The sequence below is a fragment of the Rhinoraja longicauda genome, chromosome 11, assembly GCF_053455715.1.
Source record: "Rhinoraja longicauda isolate Sanriku21f chromosome 11, sRhiLon1.1, whole genome shotgun sequence".
NCBI lineage: Eukaryota > Metazoa > Chordata > Chondrichthyes > Rajiformes > Arhynchobatidae > Rhinoraja > Rhinoraja longicauda.
The window spans coordinates 41,884,559-41,897,963 of record NC_135963.1 but is presented as its reverse complement, the minus strand read 5'-3'; the positions used below and the strand labels follow the sequence as shown (position 1 = coordinate 41,897,963).

General features: G+C 43.6%; 1 protein-coding gene across 2 annotated transcripts in view; it reads left to right on the top strand.

Annotated features, from left to right (window-relative positions):
• The window catches only part of zbtb37 (zinc finger and BTB domain containing 37), a 37,026-nt gene that overhangs the window by 4,968 nt on the left and 18,653 nt on the right, over positions 1-13,405 (top strand). For both annotated transcript variants that reach the window (XR_013547795.1, XM_078407473.1), the window contains exons 2-3: positions 2,519-2,625; positions 6,928-7,821. Coding sequence is in view for 1 of the 2 variants with exons in the window: in XM_078407473.1 (XP_078263599.1) it covers positions 6,953-7,821 (869 nt within the window). In the remaining variant the exon portion in view is untranslated. The remainder of the gene's footprint in view (positions 1-2,518; positions 2,626-6,927; positions 7,822-13,405) is intronic.

Sequence of the window (13,405 nt, the reverse complement as noted above, 5' to 3'; positions counted from 1 at the left end):
AATTCATCACTCAGGACATAGCCATGATATACAGTGCCCTTCAGAATGTTTGGGACAAAGACCCATCATTTATTTATTTGCCTCTGTATTCCACAATTTGTGATTTGTAATAGAAAGAAATCGCCTGCACAATGTCAGATTTTATTAAAGGGTATTTTTATACATTTTGGTTTCATCATGTAGAAATTACAGCTGTGTTTATACATAGTCCCCCCATTTCAGGGCACCATGTTTGGAACACATGGCTTCACAGGTGTTTGTAATTGCTCAGGTGTGTTTAAATGCCTCCTCAATGCAGGTTTAAGAGAGCTCTCAGCACCTAGTTTTTCCTCCAGTCTTTCCATTACCTTTGGAAACTTTTATTGCTGTTCAGTAACACGAGGACCAAAGTTGTGCCAATCAAAACCAAAGAAACCATTATGAGACTGAGAAATAAGAATAAAACTGTTAGAGACATCAGCCAAACCTTAGGCTTACCAAAATCACTCTTTGGAACGTCATTAAGAAGAAAGTTAGCACTGGTGAGCTTACTAATCGCAAAAGGACTGGCAGGCCAAGGAAGACCTCCACAGCTGATGACAGAAGAATTCTCTCGATAATAAAGACAAATCAACAAACACCTGTCCGACAGATCAGAAACACTCTTGATTTGTCAATGACCACTGTCCGCAGATGACTTCATGAACAGAAGTACAGTGGCTACACTGCAAGATGCAAACCAGTGGTTAGCCGCAAAAATAGGATGGCCAGGTTATAGTTTGCCAAGAAGTACTTTAAAAAGCAACCACAGTTCTGGAAAAAGGTCTTGTGGACAGATGAGGCGAAGATTAACTTGTATCAGAAGATTAACTTGTATCGATGGCAAGAGCAAAGAAAGGAGGAGAGAAGGAACTGCCCGAGATCCAAAGCATACCACCTCATCTGTGAAACACGGTGGTGGGGGTGTTATGGCCTGGGCATGTATGGCTGCTAAAGGTACTGGCTCACTTATCTTCATTGATGATACAACTGCTGATGGTAGTAGCATAAGACTTCTGAGGTGTATAGACACATCCTATCTGCTCAAGTTCAAACAAATGCCTCAAAACTTATTGGCCGGCGTTTCATTCTGCAGCAAGACAATGATCCCAAACATACTGCTAGAGCAACAAAGGAGTTGTTCAAAGCTAAAAAATGATCAATTCTTGAGTGGCCAAGTCAATCACTCGATCTGAACCCAATTGAGCATGCCTTTTACAGGGTCTCGACCCAAAACGTCACCCATTCCTTCTCTCCCGAGATGCTGCCTGACCTGCTGAGTTACTCCAGCATTTTGTGAATAAATCGATTTGTACCAGCATCTGCAGTTATTTTCTTATACTATATGAGCATGCCTTTTATATGCTGAAGAGAAAACTGAAGGCGACTAGCCCCCAAAACAAGCATAAGCTAAAGATGGCTGCAATACAGGCCTGGTAGAGCATCACCAGAGAAGACACCTAGCAACTGGTGATGTCCATGAATCACAGACTTCAAGCAGTCATCATCTGGTCAGACATCATCAGTAGAAAGAGATGCAGAGTTAATATTAAAGATTGAAGACTTCATCTTTCAGCGACTGTGGAGTTTTTCCTTGGGTCTAGTTTCAAATGGTTATCAAGAGGAGAATTTAACCGTTAATAAGGGAACAGATTTAATGACAAAAGGAACAGTGGCAGTGCGGTGACTCAACGGTAGAGTTGCCGCCTTACAGCGCCAGAAACCCAGGGTCGATCCTGACTACGGGGGCTATCTTCCTCAGTCATGGTCCTGCTACAATGCGATACTCCCTCAATAGTGCGGTGGTTCTGACTGCCAAGAACCAATGGTAAGCAAAAGGGCAGCACAGTGACATAGCGGTAGAGTTGCTGCCATACAGCACCAGAGACCCAGGTTTGATTCTGACAATGGGTGCTGTCTGTCCCGAGTTCCTACGTTCTCCCTGTAACCGTGTGGTTTTTCTCCCGTTTCCTCCCACTTTCTAAACGTGCAGATTTGTAGGTTAATTGGCCTTTGTAAAATTGTAAGTTGTCCCTAGTGTGTAGGATAGTGCTAGTCTGCGTGATGATCGCTGGTCGGCGTGCACTCAGTGGGCCGAAGGGCATGTTCCCATGCTGTATCTCTAAAGTCTACAGTAATTATTTTTTTAAATGTTACCTATACTTGTTTGGAAGAAGTTTCTACTCAACCTGTTTTGATGGAGAGATATGTTGCTAATATAGAACTGAGTGCCGTTAGTGAACACGTTGAGAGTCACATCGTATTTCTGCTGATGTGAGGGTGGGTGTAACTGTGAAACAGTGGGTAATTCCAGGACTTGTTCTTCCCATTCTGTAAAAATAAATAAAATGGTAGAGTTAAATGAGTTACAAAAAATTAAGGTCTTCAATCTTTAGCCAACAATCTTTTCAGGGTCAAGTATGTAATTTCCATTTCATGAAGAAATTTATATGTCATATTCTGAGTTAACATATGTATGTTAACATCTTGTGTTTTATAGATCGAGAATACAAAATGGCCAAATTCTACAGGATCCCTGTGCTGGAACATTGTTGCATGTTTTGCGATGAAGCATCACCCCACTGCGGTACACTTGCTTGATAATTGGTGAGTTTGGTATGGAATTGGTGAGTGTACCAATTATTGGCACATTGGCCTTCATCAGTCAGAGGATTGAGTATAGATGTTGGCAGATCATGTTGCAGTTGTATAAAATGTTGATGAGGCCACATTTAGAGTAATGTGTTCAGTTCTGGGCACCATGTTCTAGGAAAGATGTTGTCAAGCTGGAAAGGGTGCTGAGAAGATTTATGGTGATGTTGCCAGGACTCTCGGGCCTAGGCTATAGGAAGAGGTTGAACACGCTAGGACTCTATCACTTGGAGCACAGCAGGAGGGTCCAGGGGAGCCTCGCACGCAGCAGGAGTGTCCCGGGGAGCCTCGCACGTGGTGGGAGTGTCCCGGGGAGTCGTGCGCTCGGCGGGAGTGTCCCGGGAAGCCTCAAGGGCCCAATCCACCCGTCGAACAACCGCACCACCGCCGCCGACCAGAACGAGACCGATGGCCGGAACGCACCCCACAGGCCTCCCAGAGGCCGGGCGGCGAGGCCTGACTGGGCCGAAAGAGCCTCAGCGGTGGCGGTGATGGGAGCCTTGGCGGCAGCAGCGGTGGGGCCTCGCGGTCGATGAGCACGAGGGGGGAGGGGAAGACAATGGGAACCCGGCGTGGGGGGACCGCCGTGAGGGACAGTGGGAGAACAAAGGGGGACCCGGTGGGGGGGGGCATCTCTAGTTTAGAATCCTCTGCCCAGGAGATAAGTCTGTGCTTGTTTGTTTGTTCATTTGTTCCAGTGAAGGCTCTGTGCACATGGCAGCCAGCCAATAGTCGCTTGTCTTTTTCTTTTTGTTTTCACTTTTAATTTCAAGTTTTTGTGTACCTTGTGTGTTGTGACTGCCAGCAGACCAATTTCCCTCCGGGATGAATACAGTTTATCGTATCGTATCATATGAGTGGTAAACACAATCATGAGAGGAATAGATCAGGTAGACGCACAGTCTCTTACCCAGACTAGGGAAATCGAGAACTAGAGAACATCGATTTAAGGTGAGCGTGGGAAAGATTTAATAGGAAGCCGAGGGGTAACTTTTTCACACACAGCGTGTATGGAACAAGCTGCCGGAGGAGGCAGTTGTGGCAGGTACTATTGCAACGTTTAGAAACATTTGGACAGGCACATGGATAGGACAGTTATAGAGGGGTATGGGCCAAAAGCAGGCAAGTGTGACCAGTGTAGATGAGACATGTTGGTCGATGTGGGCAAGTGAAGGTTGGATTAAAAAAGGGGAACCATCTGGAAAGTATAGAGAACTGAAATAGGATAGAGCCTTCAGGAGTATAAAGAATTTAAGGAGCACTCAGAAAAAAAATTAGCAGGACATAAATACTACAGAAAATTCCAGAGCATTTAATGTAAATCAAAGACAATAGAGTAACCAGGGAGAGAGAAGAGTGCATTAGGAATCAGAGGTGCAATGTGTGTGTGTAGTGCCAGAGGACCTAGATGAGGTCTTAATGAATATTTTGTGTCTGTATTCACTCCAGGGAAACATATTGGAGATGGAGAATTCGGGGAGGAGGATGATGAAATTATTGACCATCTTCTTGTTAAAAAGCTTGAGATATAGAAACATAGAAAATAGGTGCAGGAGGAGGCCATTCGGCCCTTCGAGCCAGCACCGCCATTCATTGTGATCATGGTTGATCGTTCACAATTAATAACCCGTGCCTGCCTTCTCCCCATATTCCTTGATTGCACTAGCCCCTAGAGCTCTATCTAACTCTCTCTTAAATCCATTCAGTGATTTGGCCTCCACTGCCCTCTGTGGCAGAGAATACCACAAATTCACAACTCTCTGGGTGAAAAAGTTCCTTCTCACCTCAGTTTTAAATGGCCTCCACTTTATTCGAAGACTGTGGCCCCTGGTTCTGGTCTTGCCCAACATTGGGAACATTTTTGCTGCATCTAGCTTGTCCAGTCAATAGATATTAGATGCCTTTGTGAACTTCAAGGTGGATAAATCCCAGGGCCTGATGTGAAGCATCTCAGACTGTTATGGGAGGCAAGGAAGGAAGGAAATTGCTGGGGCTCTGACAGAGAATTTCAAATCTTCACGGGCCACAGGCAAGATGTCAGGAGGGCAGCAAATGTGGTATCTTTATTCAAGAAGGACAAACCAGGTATTTACAGGCTAGTGATATAATGTTAGTCGTGGTTGAATCCTAAGGGACTAGATTAGTCTTCACTTGAAAAGGCAGGGATTAATCAAAAATAGTAAGCATGGTTAAAATTAGGGGAGATCCTGTTTGACTACTATTTTTTAAAGGGATATCAAAGTGTATTGTGTAGGAAGGTGTTGCAGATGCTGGTTTATAGCGAAGGTAGACAAAATGCTGGAGTAACTCAGTGGATCAGGCAGCATCCCTGGAGAAAAGGAATCGGTGATGTATTGGGTCGAGACCTTTCTTCAGACATGTAACCAAAATGTATTGCTGAGGGTAATATGGTTGACACAGTTTATCAAGACAGGATGATGGTGATTTCAGTCTTTGCCTCCTTTACCTTTGCCCTCCATCCTCCAACGAACGTCCACCTTTGAAAGTATCTCCACCCACATTCACCACAATAGGCACCATTGTGTAACGGTGCAATAGTAATGCTCCTGAGTATGAGAGGATCCACAGGTTTGGTCTTTTGGTTTATGTGTGTGGCTGAGGGACCAATGATGTGAAGCTGCCATCTGTGGGATTATGACTGAATGTCTGCAAATATCATATCGAGTCATGCAACATGAGTCAGTACCCAGTCAGTACTGACCCAGTCAGTACTGACCATCAAACATTAATCCTACACTGTCTATTTATTCTCCACACTATTTAATTAACTTCCCTAGATTCCACCACTCACTTAGATTCTCGGGGCCATCCATAGTGGCTAATTAACCTACTAATCTATGCATCGTTTGGAATGTGGGAATAAACCAGAGAACCTGGTGAAAAACTGTTGGGGAGAACTACAAATTTAATTGTAGAAAATGTTTGCTATTCCATTATCGATTATCAGCTAAATATGAGGCTGTGGAGTGGCTCAAAGTGGTGGTGATGAGGGCGAACATTCTGGAGCCTAATTATGTGCCTTTGATTGATGTTACTGCAAGAAATGTCCAAATAGAGATCTTTGGGGGATTACAGAGATGGTGTATTTGTAGAAATAGTGCTAGCCATGAATTGGGAGTCAGATTGGAACCAAGGAAGTGTAATTACACCCAACAGAATAGCTTTGGAGAGGCTTTGGAGAGGGTTGAAGTGACGGTAGTTAGCCAGTAGTGCAGAAGGATGTTTTACCATGTACAGAGATTCCAAGAATGTAATTTGCAACTTCAATCATGGCCATTTCAATGCTGTGGCAGGGCAGGAAACTACTTTGAAGGAAAAGGGCGGATGCATATTTTAGAGATAACAATATTTTGAATAGGAAAGGGAGGATGGAAAAATTATTTGTATAGGACACCAGTAACTGATGTTTTTTTTAATGAGACAGCTGATGATAGTAAATTTGGAAATGGGAAACAGTATCCACGGGTAGAACTATCCACTGTATTGTAGGTTAGAAGTACAGAGTGGAAACAGGCCCATCGAGTCCACACTGACCATTGATCACCCATTCACACTATGTTATCTCACTTTATCTTCCACTCCTGACATACTAGGGCAATTTACAAATGCCAATTAACCTACAAACGTGCACTTTTTGGGGGTATGGGAGGAAAGCGAGAGAATCCCACCTGGACACAGGGAGAATATGCAAATACCACACAGATAGTACCTGTGGTTTGGATCAAACCTGGGTCTCTCTTCCTACACAATACACTTTGATATCCCATTGTGAGGCAGCAGCTTTACCAGCTGCGCCACTGGTCACCCTAATTAGTATTAACTGACATTAAGTCTAGAATGGGAAGAGGCTGGTCAATACTTGGTTGCAAGAGGATCAAGTGAACAAGGACTGAGTCTCATGGATGAGTTGAATTTGAGAAAGCAAGACTGGTGCTGGAATAGAACCCAGAGTGAGTCTTGATTTCACTACTTTGATTACCAGGAAATAGTTGGGGAAGAGGAGAGTGGCAGATCCATCTTCTCTGAGTCCTCTCTGGTTCATGTCTCTGTAAGGTCGTTCCTTGAGATCATGCCGTTCATGAGACTTAGTGACCAACAGCATGAAAATCCTGTTGACAGTGCACTGATACTGGAAGAGCAGAATCTGTCTTGGTATGTCTCAGTCAACAGGGAGCAGCATTTGTCTGCCTTTTTGAATTATCCTTTGGTGACTTCTGCACTGCTTTTCCCCTGCAGGTCAGCGTGAGCTTTACTGGAAGCCATGGAAAAGGAGGGCAGCATCCAGCTGGAGGTGCCGGATTTCAGCAGCTCCGTGCTGGCCCAGCTCAACCAGTTGCGAATGCAAGGGCGGCTCTGTGACATTGTGGTTGACGTCCAGGGAAAGTCCTTCCGTGCCCATAAGGCCGTGCTGGCGGCCAGCTCACCGTACTTCCGTGACCACATGTCCCTGGGCGAGATGAGTGCCGTTTCCATCTCCGTCATCAAGAGCCCTGCAGTGTTTGAACGCCTGCTGGCCTTCTGCTACACGGGCAAGTTGTGCCTGCAGGTGGCCGACATCATTAGCTACCTGACGGCAGCCAGCTTCCTCCAGATGCAGTACATCATTGACAAGTGCACGCAGATTCTTGATAGCATTCACTTCCGCATTGACATCTCCGAGGTGGAGGCCGGGCTGACCCAGGACGGGCTAAAGCGCCCGAGCCAGCCCCGCGGTGGCAGCGGCGCCCTCCCGCCCAAACCACGGCGAGGGCGAGCATCCTCAAACTACGCAGGGAATGCGGCCCACGGAAGCCCCTTGCCTGACGAGTTGGTGGGCGAGGGTGGCAATGACGAGAGGATGGTGCGCATCGATAGAGTGGGTCAGTGGTACGTGGAAACCGGAGTGAGTAACGACCGCAGCCCGGAAACGATCCGTCAGATCAGCAGCATGCGGATCAAGACGGAGACTCCGGATGAGTGGATCGTGTCGGAAAATCAGCCATCCGGGGAAGACGGCAGTAGTGCTGAGGAGGTGACGGCCATGGTGATCGACAGTGCTGGGCACAGCACTCTGGTTCAAGATGCCTTTCACACCGCAGCCTCGAGCGGCAAGACCTCCAGACCATCCAGCAGCTTCAGTGAGATGGACAGGTGCACAGCTTTACTCATTGTTACTCGGGTTGGGCTGGGGGTGGAATCCCAAAGGGCCTGTGGCTTGGGGTAGGTCACGCAGCATGGCAAGCTGTCGGGTGGGTCCCATAACATGGGGGCTGGGTTTAAAGCACATAATGAACATAGTTTACAATGCATTCACATGGATGTGTACTTAAATGGGCATTAGAGGCCATAGTTTAGAATAGACTTCTTGTTGTGCAGATTAGTTTGTGGACATGTTGACTCTTCACAAGTTGGTATTTTCAAAGTCACTGGTTACAGACTATTGGTCCAACTAAAAAAATAAATTGATCACTGTTTGCAGTGAATGGAGGGATATGGATCATGTTTAGGCAGAGGAGATACGTTTAACCTGGCATCATGTTAGTGCCTGTCCTGTTCTGTACTGTTCTATGTTTTAAAATAAGACAAGTACGGCAGATTTGAGCTGCATTGGTAGGAGCTGATAGTAACCATTGTGATCCATGTCAACCCCATCTGTAATGATTGCCTGCAGATTGATGAACTTCAACTCAAAATTAATGTTCAAAATCAACAAACTGTAGATACTAGAAATCTGAAATAAAAACAGAATTGTGGAAACTCAGCAGGTTAGGCAGCATTTGTGGAGAGAGAAACAGAATTAACATTTCAGAGACCCTTGCAACGAGGAAAGTGAGAAAGCTAATTGACTTTCAGTAGCAGAAAATGTTTATAAGCTTGGAGTAGGGAGTGATCCAGCTGTCCAGGTCCCTAAGGGAATTGTAGGACAAGTATTTCTTATCGATAGTTACAATGGCAGGGATTGCGCTGTCTTCAGCTATACAACAGCTTGACCCTGGCATATAATACGTGAGAACACCTCAGAAATTATTTTTCTCTGATTACCTATCTTCACTTAAAGTGGGAGATTACAATTACATTTATATTAGTTTAGAGATGCAACATGGAAACGGGCCCAGGGAGTCCACGCCGACATTTGATTACCTGCTCGCACTAGTTCTATGTAAAACTCACTTTGGTATTCACTCCCTACACTCGGGGCAATTTACAGAGGCCAATTAACCTACAATCCTGCACTCAAAGAAAATCCATGTGGTCACAGGGAGAATGGGCAATCTCCACACAGATGGCACCCGAGGTCAGGATTGAACCCGGGTCTCCGGCGCTGTAAGGCAGTGGCTCTACCAGCTGTGCCATTATTAGACAATAGACAATAGGTGCAGGAGTAGGCCATTCGGCCCTTCGAGTCAGCACCGCCATTCAATGTGATCATGGCTGATTATTCTCAATCAGTACCCCGTTCCTGCCTTCTCCCCATACCCCCTGACTCCGCTATCCTTAAGAGCTCTATCTAGCTCTCTCTTGAATGGCCTCCACTGCCCTCTGAGGCAGAGAATTCCACAGATTCACAACTCTCTGACTAAAAAAGTTTTTCCTCATCTCTGTTCTAAATGGCCTACCCCTTATTCTTAAACTGTGGCTCCTGGTTCTGGACTCCCCCAACATTGGGAACATGTTTCCTGCCTCTAACGTGTCCAACCCCTTAATAATCTTATACGTTTCGATAAGATCCCCTCTATTAGTCCATAATATATAATGGCTGAATTCCACCTCTGATACTTCTCTTTATAAATTACCTGTTTATCCCCATAGATTCTGGGCGATGTCAGTTTTCAATCAATTACCGATTCAGTGTTGCATGTTTTCTGGTAAGTGGCAGGATCATCCTATCCAGACTTTAAAGCTGAATGCCCATTCTTTCAAGACCAAACCTGGAGGGCATTTTATTCATGGGCTTCAAAGTTTGGTTGCTGATTGCCAACTACCTGGCCATGAGTGTGCAAGAACTCAGCTCAATTATGTTATCCTATCTCTGTCACTTTCACGATTGTTGATAGTGTCATTCTTTGGATTGCAAGGCTACAAATAGTGGGAGTGAGGCCAAATGCAAATTGGAGGAACAGCACCTCATATTTTGCTTGGGCAGCTTACAACCATGCGGTATGAAATTGATTTTTTTTAAACTTCAAGTAACCCTTGCTTTCCCTCTCTATCCGTCCCTCCTCTACCCCAGTTCTCTGACTTGTTGTCACCTTCCCTATAGCCATTCTACATTTCCTTGATTATCGTCTGCTTTGACCTGTTGTTTCCACACCATACATTCTCTTTGTACACATCTATATCTCCACTTTCCCACCACTTACTCTCAGCCTGAAGTCGAGTCTCGACCCGAAACACCACTCATTCCTTCTCTCCAGAGATTCCTTCACTTCAGTTACTCCTGCATTTTGTGCCTATCTTCGGTTCCTGCAATTCCTTCCTACACATGGAAAAGCCTACTTGTACTGTGCATTTTGATAGAAATCATTCATTCATAATCTTGTTCAGGGGTGTTTAGAGTGACTATAACAGTATTGAAACTTACATTGAGTTTAAAAGTGATTTAAAGTTTTGTAGAGAACGTTTTCAATCAAAGTGACAAATGTATGAGAATTGAGATGTCTGTGGTTGCTTAGGGGGACTGAATTGAAAACTATGAAGGTTGACAGATAATAGCTAGCGTTTTAAAAATTGATACAGCTACTTCTAGCAAAATGTGATAGTTGCATTCCTCAAAGACCTGATTGCATTATAATGACAATTATGTCAATGGGCTAGAGAGTTTCAACTTGTTAGAACTGCAGGATTTTCAAATACAATGTTTTTTATATTTTCAACAGCAATAAATGTATTCTAGTTACTGCAAACTAAAAATACTAAAGGCTGGATGTTACTTTGTTTAATCGAGTATAATTGCACAAGTGTTTGTAAAAGCAATTGCTGACGGTGAAAATAACAGCTGTGTTCTTTAGAGACGATGGTGTCCGATCACTGCAGGGAGATTACATAGAAACGGGTTCCCCACGCGCCCACACGTTTAAATTGAAGACAGCTTATTTTCTGCTTGTCAATTTCCAAAGTAACTTTTATGTGTTTCTTTTATTCTTGGTTGAAATATGTAACTAATTTGGCTCCACATAATGCAAATAGTGCTCCCTAACGCTTCACTCACATTATATCCAATTTGTGCCATGGATAACCTGCCATGGTTATTGCAGAACCATCTGTATTATTTGCAAAAGGAATTACAGCTTAGCAGGAAAAGTTTAGTTTATTACTGTTACATGTACAGAGATACAGTGAAAAGCTTTTTGTTGCATGCTGTCCAGTCAATCAAGCTGTCCACAGTGTACAGATACAGGATAACGGGTATAATGTTTAATGCAAGATAAAGTTCGATTAAAGATAGTTCAAAGGTCTCCAATGAGGTAGATGGGAGATCCGGACCACTCTCAAGGTGGTGAGAGGATGGTTCAGTTGTCTGATAATTCACTCTTATCAGAGATACAGTGCCCTCCATAATGTTTGGGACATAGACCCATCATTTATTTATTTGCCTCTCCACTCCACAATTTGAGATTTGTAATAGAAAAAATCACATGTGGTTAAAGTACACAGACAGATTTTATTAAAGGGTATTTTTACACATTTTGGTTTCACCATGTAGAAATTATAGCTGTATTTATACATAGTCCCCCCCCCCCCCCCCATTTCAGGGCACCATAATGTTTGGGACACATGGCTTCACAGGCATTTGTAATTGCTCAGGTGTGTTTAAATGCCTCCTCAATGCAGGTTTAAGAGAGCTCTCAGCACCTAGTTTTTCCTCCAGTCCTTCCATTACCGTTGGAAACTTTTATTGCTGTTTATCAACATGAGGACCAAAGTTGTGCCAATGAAAGCCAAAGAAACCATTATGAGACTGAGAAACAAGAAAAAAACTGTTAGAGACATCAGCCAAACCTTAGGCTTACCAAAATCACTGTTTGGAACACCATTAAGAAGAAAGTTAGCACAGGTGAACTTACTAATCGCAAAGGCACTGGCAGGCCAAGGAAGACCTCCACAGCTGATGACAGAAGAATTCTCTCTATAATAAAGAAAAATCCTCAAACACCTGTCCAACAGATCAGAAACACTCTTCAGGAGTCAGGTGTGGATTTGACTATGTCCACTGTCCGCAGAAGACTTCATGAACAGAAGTACAGAGGCTACACTATGATGCAAACCACTGGTTAGGTGCAAAAATAGGATGGCCAGGTTACAACTTGCCAAGAAGTACTTAAAAGAGCAACCACAGTTCTGGAAAAAGGTCTTGTGGACAGATGAGACGAAGATTAACTTATATCAGAATGATGGCAAGAGCAAAGTATGGAGGAGAGAAGGAACTGCCTGAGATTTAAAGCATACCACCTCATCTGTGAAACATGGTGGTGGGAGTTTTATGGCCTGGGCATGTTTGGCTGCTGAAGCTACTGGCTCACCTATCTTCATTGATGATCCAAATGCTAATGGTAGTAGCATAATTAATTCTGAAGTATATAGACGCATCCTATCTGCTCAAATTCAAACAAATGCTTCAAAACTCATTGGCCGGCGGTTCATTCTACAGCAAGACAATGATCCCAAACATACTGCTAAAGTAACAAAGGAATTTTTCAAAGCTAAAAAATGGTCAATTCTTGAGTGACCAAGTCAATCACTTGATCTGAACCAATTGAGCATGCCTTTTATATGCTGAAGAGAAAACTGAAGGGGACTGGCCCCCAAACAAGCATAAGCTAAAGATGGCTGTAATACAGGCCTGGCAGAGCATCACCAGAGAAGAGAATGCAATTAGTGATGTCCATGAATCGCAGACTTCAAGCAGTCATTGCATGCAAAGGATATGCAACAAAATACTAAACATGACTACTTTCATTTACATGACATTGCTGTGTCCCAAACATTATTGTGTCCTGAAATAGGGGGACTATGTATAAGCACTGCTGTAATTTCTACATGGTGAAACCAAAATGTGTAAAAAATATCTTTATTAAAATCTGACAATGTGCACTTTAACCACATATGATTTTTTTTCTATTACAAATCTCAAATTGTGGAGTACAGAGGCAAATAAATGAATGATGGGTCTTTGTCCCAAACATTATTGAGGGCACTGTATTTCCTTTGTTCTCTTCACCTCTCCTCTCCAACTAAAAAAAAATAATTCTAACTGCTTCACTCTGATTAAAGAATAGTAGATGGAACATTAGCTTTTTTTCTCTTTCTATAAATATTGCCTGGCCTTCTGCGTCAGGTGTTTTAATCTTCACTTTCGATTATTTCCAGCAAATTCGGTTTTCTTTTATAATTTATCAATCTCTGCTATCCACCTTTGGGGGAAAAAATAATCTGTATTCCTATTTTTTCCAACAATGGATAAGATCACATTTTCCTCATTGTTTGCCAACTGCCTTGTCTTTCCCCATTCACTTACTCTATTTGTATCCCCCTGAAGCCTCCCTGTATCCCATTACATCCAAATTTGTACCTTTTGTTTCATCAGCATATTAAGCGTCTCCTTATCCAAAGCATTGTTAAAGTTGGTGAACAACAGGGTTCCATCACGGATCCTACAGCACATTACCTGTCATACCAGAGTCTCCCGAATTGATTCTCACTCTCCATTAACTAATCTTTAGTCTATACCAGTATA